The sequence below is a fragment of the Nomascus leucogenys genome, chromosome 19 (genome assembly GCF_006542625.1).
Source record: "Nomascus leucogenys isolate Asia chromosome 19, Asia_NLE_v1, whole genome shotgun sequence".
NCBI classification, from domain to species: Eukaryota; Metazoa; Chordata; class Mammalia; order Primates; family Hylobatidae; genus Nomascus; species Nomascus leucogenys.
Window position 1 is genome coordinate 24,248,756 of NC_044399.1, and position 14,208 is coordinate 24,262,963.

The 14,208-nt window shown below is 36.5% G+C and overlaps 1 protein-coding gene across 7 annotated transcripts in view; it reads left to right on the top strand.

Moving 5' to 3' along the window:
* Window positions 1-14,208, top strand: part of NCOA1 (nuclear receptor coactivator 1) — a 277,704-nt gene that overhangs the window by 233,012 nt on the left and 30,484 nt on the right. For all 7 annotated transcript variants that reach the window (XM_030800369.1, XM_030800366.1, XM_030800370.1 and 4 more), the window contains 4 exons: window positions 1,116-1,233; window positions 2,810-2,978; window positions 4,006-4,320; window positions 13,871-13,972. In XM_030800369.1, coding sequence (XP_030656229.1) covers window positions 1,116-1,233; window positions 2,810-2,978; window positions 4,006-4,320; window positions 13,871-13,972 — 704 coding nt within the window. The remainder of the gene's footprint in view (window positions 1-1,115; window positions 1,234-2,809; window positions 2,979-4,005; window positions 4,321-13,870; window positions 13,973-14,208) is intronic.

Sequence of the window (14,208 nt, forward strand, 5' to 3'; positions counted from 1 at the left end):
AAAGACGCTAGTCATATTGGATTAGGGCCCACTGTAAAGACCCATTTTGTCTTAGTTACCTTTTTAAAGGCCCTGTCTCCAAATGTAGTCACATTCTGAGATACCAGGGGTTAGGACTTCAGCATATTAATTTGGAGGGGGGTACAATTCAGCCCATAACAATGATTAATTAATATATAAATTAATATATATTCATTTTAGAAATTACAAATAACCATCATAGAAAGAAAAGTAGCCTTTAATCTCACTATCTAAGGTGGACCTAAAGTGTGTGTGTGTCACCCCAGAATTTTTTTATATTAATATATATGAAATAGTTTATAAAAACAGAGTCATCCTGAAAATAATGTTTTGGAATATGTTTTCTTTTTTCATTTAACAGCACATTGTTAATATCTATGCCATAATTCATTAATCAGTCCCTAAGTTTCTGGAATTTAGGTTATTTATAAATTTTTTTCTAGTATAAATAGTACAGAGATGATCAAAAAGCTTTCCAAAAAAGCATTACAGAAAAACTTTCTAAAATGCATATACTATTTTCTTCAATTACAAAACATAATTCAACTTCTTTTTTCATTTTGGCCATCATTATAAGTCTTAGTTCTTATACTGTTATTGTACAGCTATATTCTAAGATTAGCAACTGTAGAGCTGTGTTCATTTGCTACATGGCCTCAGATTCTAGTTTCTGTTCCTGCCCCTGATAGAATGTATTTTATCTTTTGCTCACCACTCTTATTTCGTGGTGATGACACTGTGTTACTTACAGCATATTCTAATATGTGACTGAAAAGCAGATAACCAAAATTGTTAAATTTATCTTTAAAATAAATAATTTCTGACAAAGTCCTGAGTGATTCTGGACAACATTAACCTACGTACAAACTTTAATATCAGATTTTCCTTGATTCAGAAATCTTTTTTCACTTTCTCATTTACTTTTTTATTATGTGGTCACACTAGATAGTTTAAATTGCTGAATAAGTGACCTTTGTATCATTGAAGTAATATTTTAAAGGAGAAATCTCACTCTCCAATATATTATTTTGGAAAATACTATCATTTTATCTTCCACTGAGATAATGACTTCTTACCTTTTCTTCTTCAATCAGGATTGCCTGAGCTGGAATTGGAAGCAATTGATAACCAGTTTGGACAACCAGGAACAGGCGATCAGATTCCATGGACAAATAATACAGTGACAGCTATAAATCAGAGTAAATCAGAAGAGTAAGTAATACATTTTGTATTTTATAAGGTATAGATACCAACTTCTAAACAGAGAACTATTTTTTCCAAACTAGATTTCAGTCTACAATGGTATTTTGTGAGATATTAATAGATGTAAATACTTACTAAAAAAAAAAAAAAGTGGGCCGGGTGCAGTGGCTCTGGCCTGTAATCCCAACACTTTGGGAGGCGGAGGCAGGTGGATCACCTGAGGTCAGGAGTTTGACATCAGCCTGGCCAACATGGTGAAACCCCGTCTCTACTAAAAATACAAAACATTTGCCAGGCGTGGTGGTGCACAGCTGTAATCCCAGCTACTCAGGAGGCTGAGGCAGGAGATTTGCTTGAACCCGGGAGGTGGAGGTTGCAGTGAGCCAATATTGTGCCATTGCACTCCAGCCTAGGCAACAAGAGTGAAACTCCGTTTCAAAAAAAAAAAAAGGGTCGGGGGGGGCAAAGGAAAGACACTGAATTAAACAGATTTATTGACTGCATGACCACAAGGCTAGTATATGTTGTAATCACCAAGAGATTGATATAACATGTAGCTATTGTTTTATATTTCATGTATTACTTTAATTGATTACCATAATGTATCTGGGACCTATGGATGAGTTGGCCTAGTACAATAATTATATTGCTCTTGAACTTTTAGTTATATTATTATTTTGTCCAGCATTTCTCTTCGTTTGGTGCAAGAAGTTATAAGAAACGAAAGTACTTTTTACCTCTACTCAGTGTCACATCTTGATTAGAATTGAATTTCTTACTCCCCACAGGCAGCCATATTCCATAACACAGACTGCGTCTCATACCTGCCAACCACAGGAAGACTAGATAGTGTTGATTGTGGTTTAGCACCTTAACTATGAACTGTATTCCCATTTACCTTCCCAAAGGGAGAGTGCTTATAATTGTATTATTAGTGTTATTAGGATTAGTATTATTTTGTATATATTTCTGTTTTATGTATCAGTTGGTATCTATTTGGATCAGACTATATATTTCCTGCCTGTAATCAGTGAATAATTTGTTGCTTAACACCTAGCATATTTCATTTTTCCAGTTTGGTTTCTTTTGTAAATGGTAATCATGACATGTTAACAATCAAGATGATTTGATCATCTTTAAAAGTTAATATTATATGTACTGTTTTGATTGTGGTTCAGTTATTAACAATGGCATTCATAAAAGGTAAATAGAATAAGTAGAATAAATCTGAATATAGGCTAAATGATTTTTTCTCAGTTTTTGGCTGATTTTGTTTTTACTTTTATTAAAAGTTATTTCCCCTTTCTTAACTGTTTTGTTAATTTTCCAGGCTGTTTCTGGAACATAAAAAATATGGGAACAAAGTTCAATGACTGACAAAAGAATGAAAAATATATTCAAGCTACATACCAAATACTCATTTAATTTCTGCACATTAAACGTAGAACATTGCATGGCATTAGAATTGCCAAACATCTCAACAGTGAATTTTCTAAGACCAAATTTGCACCTATATATGTATATAAAGATTGAATAAATTATTTGCTATGTCAGTCTGAAACTTTCTTGTTTTTTAATCCTGCAGCCAGTGTATTAGCTCACAATTAGATGAGCTTCTCTGTCCACCCACAACAGTAGAAGGGAGAAATGATGAGAAGGCTCTTCTTGAACAGCTGGTATCCTTCCTTAGTGGCAAAGATGAAACTGAGCTAGCTGAACTAGACAGAGCTCTGGGAATTGACAAACTTGTTCAGGTATTTATTAAAGTCAACATTATTTAACTGATGGAGCCCTAAGAAGCTTGAAAATTATTTTAAGCAAGATTTTAAAGTATTGTACCCACTATGCTTTAGCTGTTTTATAATTTACCCCTTGTGAAACTTATCAAAATATATAATACAGTTTTTTTTTAAAGAAAAAGTATTACAGTAATTAGAATTAGAAATAAGTCTTAGCTTTTCACTATGGAACAGAAACTTACAAGCTCCAGCCAGAATAGAATCCAGATTTATAGCATCACTTCTCATTTTAGAGTTTAATTTATCCTTCATTCACGCTTGTCTTCTGCCAGTATATTCCATGGTATTGCAACTTCCAGGTTAGCCTTTTTTACACGATAGGGTGATAAAATCACTTTAGTGCATCTTGACCAGCATTTTTAAATGGAGTAAAATAGTGTAGAATACAAAGTATGAGAATGCATAGCCCATAAAAAGAAGTCATGTTTTATGAAACTCCTTTCAGCTGCATATACACACACACACACGCACACATGCGCACGTGCACAATTAGGTCACAATTTATATTTCTTACAGTGGGTAATAGTGAAAACATTTGGAAACCATAATGCTACAGCTTTCTGTTACATGAACTGTGGATTTTTTTTTTCAAATAAAAGCATGAATTTTATATCTGAGATAGAAAAATGCCTGCTTGATCCCTCCTTTAAGAATCTACTTCCTATAGTAAGCTATTAAATGTAAAGTTTATTGATTCTTAGGCTTTGCAATGAAGTTTTTTTCCAAATCTTTTAGTTTTATTTCATTGATTTGGAGCCTTTATTTTAACTATATTGCCATCTCTTTACTGACATTTTAAATATCTCAGCTAATCTGTTACTCCATTTCAAAAGCAGCTTTTATAAATGTTTTCTTTTGGTAGTAAACTTCTGGAGAGCATGAATTTAGAATGTATATATGATGATGCTTTCTAGAAATACAGAAGCATGTCACTTATTGGCAGAAATTTATTTGTAAAATATTCTGGCTTCTTTTCTAACAGGGGGGTGGATTAGATGTATTATCAGAGAGATTTCCACCACAACAAGCAACGCCACCTTTGATGATGGAAGAAAGACCCAACCTTTATTCTCAGCCTTACTCTTCTCCTTCTCCTACTGCCAATCTCCCTAGCCCTTTCCAAGGCATGGTCAGGCAAAAACCTTCACTGGGGACGATGCCTGTTCAAGTAACACCTCCTCGAGGTGCTTTTTCACCTGGCATGGGCATGCAGCCCAGGCAAACTCTAAACAGACCTCCGGCTGCACCTAACCAGCTTCGACTTCAACTACAACAGCGATTACAGGGACAACAGCAGGTAAGTGCTCTTGTTTAGCAGTTGATACTTTTTTTTTTTTTTTTTTTGAGACGAAGTCTTGCTCTGTCGCCAGGCTAGTGTGCAGTAGTGCGATCTCAGCCCACTGCAACCTCCGCCTCCCAGGTTCAAGCAGTTCTCCTGCCTCAGACTCCTGAGTAGCTGGGATTACAGGTGCGTGCCACTACTCCCAGGTAATTTTTATATTTTTAGTAGAGACAGGGTTTCACCATGTTGGCCAGGATGGTCTCGATCTCTTGACCTTGTGATTTGCCCGCTTTGGCCTCCCAAAGTGCTGGGATTACAGGCATGAGCCACCGCACCCTGCCAGCAGTTGATACTTTTTAAAGGTATATACCAAATCTCTCTGCAAGGCAGCCCTGTTACTACAATAAAAGTGTCAAGTCCACTCCCAGAACCTTCTTGAAAGACTTGAAGAGCCATCCTTCATCTCCTAGGAAAGGGATAAGGGACGTTTCATTCAATTAAAGACAATAGGCTCCTAATAAAGCACTTTGAGACCTACAACTTAAAGGACAATTTAATTTTTATTTTTTGAGATACAAACTATTTAAGGGGAACATCATACAATTATTAAATTAAGAGGAACAGCTTAATTTACAAAGTAAAGCATCAAGAGATACTGTTTATGATTATTGGAATAGAAAATAAAGTTTATTTATATTGTTTGAGGTTGGAGAGATTCATGCCTAGTGATGTTATTATATTAGGAGAATGAAGGAGAATGGGGGCCTGGGAGTTGTGAGTGAGTTAAATCTTCTCTCTTGTGACAAGAAATGAGTAGGCGTAGTGGTATAAATATTTAAAATTGTATAAGCAACAGATACAGAGATAATCATTAAGGACCACAAGAGCAAACGGTTAAAAATGTCTGCTGTGGGCCGGGCACGGTGGCTCACGCCTCTAATCCCAGCACTTTGGGAGACCAAGGCAGGTGGATCACTTGAGGTTAGGAGTTCGAGACCAGCCTGGCCAAATGATGAAACCCCATTTCTACTAAAAGTACAAAAAAGAAATAATAATAACTGGGCATGGTGGCACGTGCCTATAATCCCAGCTACTCTGGAGGTTGAGGCAGGAGAATTGCTTGAACCCGGTAGGTGGAGGTTGCAGCAAGCCGAGATCATGCCATTACACTCCAGCCTGGGCGACAGAGCAAGACTCTGTCTCAAAAAAAAAAAAAAGTCTGCTGTGGGAAGGGGGACCTGAGCTGTAGATTGTTGCTGCTTGTTATGAATCTTGTAGTTTCTAAAACCATATTTGTATATTGCTTTGAATTTTTATAAAAGTATTTAAAGAGGTTCCCTGGAGACTTACTAATTCAGGAAGGAAGAGAAAGGAGGAGATAAATTATACTGGAAAGGCAGTATGATGTAATGGTTTTAAGAGTTCTAGTTTCAAGTCCCAGTTCCAAACTTAAGTGGGTTGCCTTAATCAAATGATTTACCTTTTAAAGCCTCTAATTCCTCATCTATAAAAAGAATCTAATAAAGAATTCCTTTCCCTCACTGGTGGTTGTATGGAATAAATGAGACAAAATATGTAAAGCTTGTAGCATAATGCCTGGCATATTGTAGCAGTTGATAAATACTAGCTATTACTATAAAGTTGCATTCAATAAACATAATATGTAATATAAAATGTGCTTCCATTCTGTTTAAAAAAAGCAAGATGAAAGAGGAGAAAAAGAGAACTAAGAAAGGGAAATTTTTTAAAAGATAGAATAACAATAAAAGGAATAATTTTTTAAATGCTAGGGTGGAATAAAGGATTCAAAGAAGAATTAAAAGAAGAGAGAGGAAAAGAGAAAGAGAAGGAATCATAAATGTTCTGAGATACTAATTGAAAATAAACTACTTCTTGCAGCTTTGCATTCATCTTTAGATAGAGGGCACCAGAATAAGAAATGCTTAATAGTTTCTCCGTGTTTAATTTTTCACAGAACATATTTAAGGGGACTATACTAGGTACTATAAGGAATACAAGGAATAAAAGAAACAAGCAACTGCTTGGCTTTTTGACTACAAGGCCTGAAAACCATTTTGACTACATACCTGAAAAGTTAAGTGACGCTGCAAGCAGTATGTGATTAAGGGCTAAACCAAAAAAGTAAAGGAAAGTGTAGGTGTGCTAGTTTCTCATTTTACAATGTAAAGTTCTGTAATTACTGCCTAATATTAAAGGGTCAATGAGTAAGGCCAGACCAATGGTCTAGGTCAGGTTCATGAATGAATGGAATGATGATTCATGCTTGGTTCAGAAAAAAAAGTTGTTTTGGCTTCCATTTGCTCCTAAAACAGCTGATAAGCAGAGAAGCCCTGCAAAGGTATGAGAATAAGATGCAAATAGGTGAAAGTTGCTGCTCTTTGCTTCCCTTAAATCTCATGGATGCCTATCCAGAGATGGCATGGTAGCCTAACAGAGTAAAGTATCCACCAAGTTGAAGAAACACAGAATTTGGAGCTCACTATGTTATAAGCTCCACATGTCTATACGCAAAAACAACTTCTACTGCAAACTAAAGACAGTAACTCTGCTACCTAACGAGCCACATATCTGGGCCTGTTCTTTCTGTTTTAAGCCATAAGTTCTTACTGTTTCAGCAGTAGTTCACTCAGCTTCACTTGCACTGCAAGTACTAGGAGTTTTACATGTGTCCACTTAAGGGCTTTCTGTGAGCAGGTCTGGCCAAGGTTCTCAGTCAGTGTCTTAGTTAAGATGCTTTCAGCCACAAGGAAAGAAAAAAAGATCAACTCAGCATAGTAAAACAATAAAGAAAATATTTTGACCCAATTGGCAATCCAAAATGAAAGCAGACCAAGGTGTGGTTACTTCAGAGATTCAGGGATGTTATCAAGGACCCAAGTTCTTTCTCTTTTTGCTCTGCAATCCTTGGCATGCCATGATTACAAATATCATAGGCAAACAAAACTATAACTAGCAGAAGAAAAGGGACTGTTTGTTTCCTATGTACCTCTTTCCAAAAGCCAGGAAACTTTTTCCAGAAGGTCTTCCCACCCTATCCCCCACCAAAAAAAGAAAAAAAGGAACCAAAAACAAAAGTAAAAAGTAGGAAAAAATACTTCACATGTCTGACTAGTCAGAACTGAGTCACATGTACACCCTTAACCAATGGTTCGCAAAGACTGACTGAGAGTACTCCTGGATTACCCCTGGAGTTGTGTGATTTGGGATGGTCAGCTGAACAAAATCTGTTCTGTCTTCAAGAAAGAAGGGGAGAGTAAATGGCTGTGGGTTGGCAATAACAGTGCCTGATTAAATCAAGAAATTGCGGTTTAAATGTATTGTTTAAAGTTATATAGTTAAATTCACAGTTGGGATAAAATAGTGAACTGAGGTAGTATTAATATATCTCCCCTTTCTCCTGCCTTAAATGCTGCTAAATGAGAGGTTGTATTTTTTGTGTCTGTGACTAAGTTCATGTCAGTGTAGACAAAAAAAAAAATACCATTAGCGTACTAAAAATTAAGTTATTTTGAAATATAAATAAAGCAAACATGAGAAAGAAACAAAATTATATGCAAATAATACAACTATTTATATAGAAAATCCGAAAGAATCTGGCCAGCGCAGTGGCTCACGCCTGTAATCCTAGCACTTTGGGAGGCCAAGGCGGGTGGGTTGCCTGAGCTCAGGAGTTCGAGATCACCCTGCACAACATGGTGAAACCTCGTCTCTACTAAAAATACAAAAGTTAGCCGGGCATGGTGGTGCATGCCTATAATCCCAGTTACTGGGGAGGCTGAGGCAGGAGAATCGCTTGAAACTGGGAGGTGGAGGTTGCCGTGAGCCAAGATTGTGCCACTGCACTCCAGCCTGGGTGACAGAGCAAGACTCCCATCTCAAAAAAAAAAAAAAAAAAAAAAAAAACAAAATCCAAAAGAATCTATAGGGAACTTAGAACAAATAGAGTAGTTCAGCAAGGATTTTAGATAAAAGAACAAGAAACGAAAATTAATGGCAATTCTTTTTGCTAGAAAATTAATTAAAAATACATTCAGGCCAGGCACGGTGGCTCACGCCTGTAACCCCAGCACTTTGGGAGGCCGAGGTGGGCGGATCACCTGAGGTCAAGAGTTCGAGACCAGCCTGGCCAACATGGTGAAGCCCCGTCTCTACTAAAAATACAAAAATTAGCCGGGTGTGGTGGCGTGTTCCCAGCTACTCAGGAGGCTGAGACAGAATCGCTTGAACCCAGGAGGTGGAGGTTGCAGTGAGTCAAGATTGTGCCGTTGCACTCCAGCCTTGGTGACAAGAGCGAAACTCCATCTCAAAAAAAAAAAAAGAAGAAAAAAGAAATTCACACTGTTCAAAACTTAGAAGATTGGAAGTCATAATTGAAAGGCAAAAAGAATATCCAAATAAAAAATACTCATGAAAGAAATTATATCTTCTAATTGGTTGTTGCTTGTAAAAAGATGACAGTTGTTCCAAATTTAATCAGTAAATTCAGTGGAATTCCAACAAAATCTCAACATGGAATTTGACAAATAGATGCTAAATTTGTTTTAGAAGCATCAATACAATCTTGAAGTATGAATAAAATGAGGCTATACTTGCTCTACCGATATCAAGATTTAAAACAAAGCTTTAAAAATTAAAACAGGCCGGATCTGATGGCTTACCTCTATAATCCCCTCATTTTGAGAGGCTTCGGCAGGAAGATTACTTGAGGTTAGGAGTTTGAGACTAGCCTGGGCAACATAGCAAGACTCTGTCTCTACCAAAAACAAAAAAACAAAAAGCCAGGTGTGATGATGTGCACCTGTAGTCCCAACTACTCAGGAGGCTAAGTTGGGAGGATTGTTTGAGCCAGAATTCAAGGCTGCAGTGAGCTATGATTGTGCTACTCACTCCAGCCTGAGTGGTGGAGCAAGACCTTGTCTCTAAAAAAAAAATTAAAACAGTGTGGAACTAGCATGAGGATAAATAGTTCTACCATAATAGAGTTCTACATAATAGAGGGTTCTGCATAATAGCTCTACATAATAGAAAGCCCAGAAACACACCCAGACATATTGAAAGACTTAATAAGAGACAGAGGTGACAATGGGGAAAGAATGGCATGCATCATAAATGCTGGTACATTTGGCTGTTCATGAGGAGGAAAAAATTAAATTTGATCCTCATCTTATTCAAGACACAAAAATAAACTCTTAAGTGTTTTAATGACCTAAATGTGAATATGAAAATATCTCTGTAGCCTCTTTAAAATGACATAAAGGAAAAAGTAAATGTTTACATTAAAATTTACAACCTAGAAGACAAAAGACACCATAAGCAAGGTTAAAAGGCAAGACAAAGACTCAAAGAAGATGTTTCCAACCCCATATGACTGGCAAAGGACTAGTATCCAGAATACACCCAGTTTGTAATCTGCTACTCATAATATATTTACCTCATTGGATTGATACACATCTGTTCACGTATTGGTCATATCCTCTCCTTCCCTCTTCCCAAATACAGGAGACTGTAAGCATCTCATAGCAAGAATTTAGCACCATGCCTAGTGATTTGAGAAAAGAAAACGGGTGTACTCAGATATACATTATAGTTTGCTTCTTTTTAGTGAATTTTAAGATCAGTTTAAAAACAGATGTTGAAAATATATATATATATATATAAATAGATATCATTTATTGGCCATGAGTATATCTCACTGGCTGGTATATACTTTTTACTCCTTGTGTAAAGGAGTAAAAAGATTGTAACATTTTAAATTCAATTATACAGTTATGAATAAATCCCTAGTTGGGAGGAGAGAGATGAAAAACATCCTAGGAAACTAGTGTATCTGTATTGGTTGAGACTTTTTAAAAAAACAACAAAAAGGAAGGAAGGAGCTGATGATTAAAAAGCAATACAAAGTTACCAGCCTTTAGGTGTAATACCCGTTTACTCCTCAAATAAGCAAAGACCCAAGAAATATATCCATAATATCAGTAAAGGACTTCTAAAATTCTATTTTGGGAAAAAGAACAACAGCAAAGATGGGTAGACCTGCTGCTTTTAGAAAATGGTATCATAGGCTGGGCACGGTGGCACACGCCTGTAATCCCAGCACTTTGGGAGGCCAAGGCAGGTGGATCACCTGAGGTCGGGAGTTTGAGACCAGCCTGACTAACATGGAGAAACCCTGTCTCTACTAAAAATATAAAATTAGCCAGGCATGGTGGCACATGCCTGTAATCCCAGCTACTTGGGAGGCTGAGGCAAGAGAATCGCTTGAACCCAGGAGGCGGAGGTTGCAGTGAGCCGAGATCTCACCATTGCACTCCAGCCTGGGCAGCAAGAGCGAAACTCCATCTCAAAAAAAAAAAAAGAAAGAAAGAAAAAGAAAATGGTATCATTAGCTGACAAAAGATACGATTTTTCTACTCCAGTTTTGTTTTCTTCTTCCCCAGCAAGGATCATGATCTTCGTAACTATCAAGAGGAGAATAATATAAAGAGAAAGTGACAGTGAGATACATAAACAAATATGGTATACTTAGCAATCTTAAAACAAGTCAAGTCCAGATATGTATGTGTTAGGGTACTGAACAAATGTATGTATCTGACATTATAAGAACCACTATTGATAATCTTTTATAAATTATGGAGAATAGAAGTGATCAGAAAACAGAATTAGGATTAAAGGACAGAAAAAAGAGAAACATTTTACCTTCAGGTTTCTGGCAATGAAAAATGCCTGATAGGACAATAAGCTTCTTCAAAGAATACTTTTGTCTTTGCAAGAATTTGTGCAGTAGCTAGCTCAGGGTTTCTCAACCTTGGCACTTTAACATTTGGGGCTGGATAATTCTTTATATGGGGGAGATGTGTGCATTAAGGATGTTTAGCAGTATTCTTGGCCTCTGCTCACTAGACGTCAGCAGTACCTCCTTCCTTAGTTTTGACAGCGAAAATGTCTTCAGATATTGCCAGATGTGCCTTCTTTGGCAGAATCACCCCTAGTTGAGAATCTCTAGGCTAGATAATCATCTTTTAGGTTTCCTATAGAAGGATTTCTTGGTAAAGCACTGGGAAGAAAATCCATTCCGGCAGACAAAGTGACAGACAGCCTGAACTGTGTGTGTTTATACTTAGGAATGGGTTTGCCGTCTTCTACTGGCCACAAGCCCCACATTTCCTTTTCTTCCTCAACAAGCCTTTTAACCTTTTAAGTGTTTGTGTCTAAGGACTAACAACTAATCTCCCACTCCCCACCTCTCTGAAAGTTAAGATTTCCAAGGAGCTGAGGAATGTAGTGATCCTTTTGGGAAGGCTATGTTGGAAGAAGTGGAACTTGACCTACTTGTTGAAAAACAAAGCATTTTAATAATTGGAGAGAAGAGGCAGGTCAAAGTAGGACAGATGTACACAGCACTAAGGTTGCACACACAGATAGTCAAGGGGAGGAAAAAATGAACAGGGATTAATTCAAGGGCAGAAATAGACCAGGTTTCCTATAACAGAAAGTACTTGTAGATTTATGCTATTTAGAATAATTCCTTCTACTTCTAAAAAAGAGCCTATTACTACTTGTCAGGCATCTTTCCTCCATCCCTACCCATTTCATTTGTACATTATCTCACAATTCAAAGAATATATAAAGCTATATGTTTGGAATGTATTTTTACCTGTCCTCATTGCCTCCTCTCCTGTTTTTTTACTTGCTGTTGCCTCTGCCTCAGGTTAACTCTGCCCTCCTCCTTGTCACCTTGCATTCTCATCCTTCAAGACTCTGCTGAGCTCACTCATGCTTCTTGGTCCCTGTCTTCATCCCTAGACTGAATGAGCTGCTCCCTCTGTGCTGCCATAGATGTGTCTGTCTATGCAGACAAAGCACCTGTGCATTTTACTGTTGTGCGTTGGCTTCTGCCATTCAATAGGGAACTCCTAGAAGGACAGGAATTTGCTCACCTTTGTAACCTCCAAACTTTATGCAGTGTCTTGAATGTACTGAGTTTTTAAGTAAATCTTTATAAAATTAACTTGGTTTATCTAAATTTATGTTCCTGGTCTTTCAAGTTTAAGAAGTATATCAGTTTTGGTATTTAAAGAGTCTTTTTCACTTTTAAAACTATAAAGTTGGTATCTTTCTTTTTGAAGTAACTCAGAACTCCAAAAAGAAGTTTTAACTTATTCTACAGTGCCTTAGAGTTGTCATTTTAACATTTATATTATAATGAGCTTTTCCCCAAAATTGGTTTGTTTTCTGATCTAATGGGAGTCAGAAAATGACTGAAGCTAGAATTAAGAGTTGAGCTATTTGATGACAAGAGATTTAATCACTGTTCATAGCTCTTTGGATTCTTATAAAACTTTCGTAGGCTTTCTAGTTTATGTATAATATATTGAAATATATTAATGTATGATATATAAATATATATAATTTGTGTTTTACAAAGTATAAACATAAAATAGTATTAATATTATTGTTACTGTTATCTTCATGAATAGTTTATTCATGTCAAATTATTGAAGAAGAAATGTTTTAAGCTATAGATTGTTTACAAGAAAATCTCATTTCCAAGAATACTTCTTTTGTTACCAGATACTGTTAAGGCATGCATGGCATGCCTATGACCTGGAACCCTAATCCTGGTCTAGACTGATCTTCCAAACCAGTATTCATAGAAAATTGTTCTGGGAGATGGATATTAATGGTTAGATGTCAGAAAAAAAGGTTCATGATAAATAAATTGCGTAGTATATCCCTTCTTGGAGATCCACAATGTGCTTTTGGCCAATTAAAGGCTTATAAAATTTCTGCAGTAAATAAATCTGTTTTACCTTGTGTAACCCATCATTTCCAGTACTTAATACAGCACAGCATGCTGTTTTCCTAGCACATCTATTAATATCCTGCAGAACAATGTTCTTTAGCATTGTTCTTTAGCATACCAATTTGGGAAATGCGGGTCTAAAGTAATTACTTTTTCTAGTTAAATAAATAATCCATTTTTTCAGACCATTTGTTTCTTATGTAATACTGTCTAGCTAATGAAATCATATTGGATTTTCCCCAAATACGTATCCACCAGACATAGTACCTCCAAGTGAGAATACCATCCAGCTTGCTCAACTTTCCCTTCATCTTCCAGACCTTTGTAAAAATGTGCCCTTATTGTATACCTGCTTTTACATTTATAGTATTTTAAGACCTAGGGCTGGTACTACTTCTCCATTGCAGCACTTACCTAAAATAACTATTAACATGGTTTTTTTTGTTGTTTTTGTTTGTTTGTTTGTTTTTGAGACAGAGTCTCGCTCTGTCGCCCAGGCTGGAGTGCAGTGTGTTTCTATCCTACTTTTAAATACTTTGCCATAGTGTTTTGGAGACAATAAGTGTTTTATAAATGTCGGGAACTACCAGCCTTTTGGAAAATAAACATAGGAAATAATCTTACCAAACCTGCAACACTAAAACTTTTTAGTAATCAATAGAAAGTTTGTGTTACTTTATAAGGCCGGTGTTATGCTTGTGTGTAGAAATATGATATCTTATTGCTTCAATTTTTCTCTAGTTGATACACCAAAATCGGCAAGCTATCTTAAACCAGTTTGCAGCAACTGCTCCTGTTGGCATCAATATGAGATCAGGCATGCAACAGCAAATTACACCTCAGGTAATGTGAGAAAACCAGACGTCATTAGTACTTCTTTAACCCACATAGTGTTTCTTGAAGTGTTGACTTGAGTGTCTTTGAAATGGTCTGTGAGCTGATCTTTTAATGATGTTTGTAGTGTAGTTTTCTTCTAGAAGGAATTAATAATCTACTTTTGATACCTCTTACTGATATTTGATCTAAAGCAAATGGTGCCTTGTTTTGTTTTATTGTTATTATTGTCATTGTTATTGGAT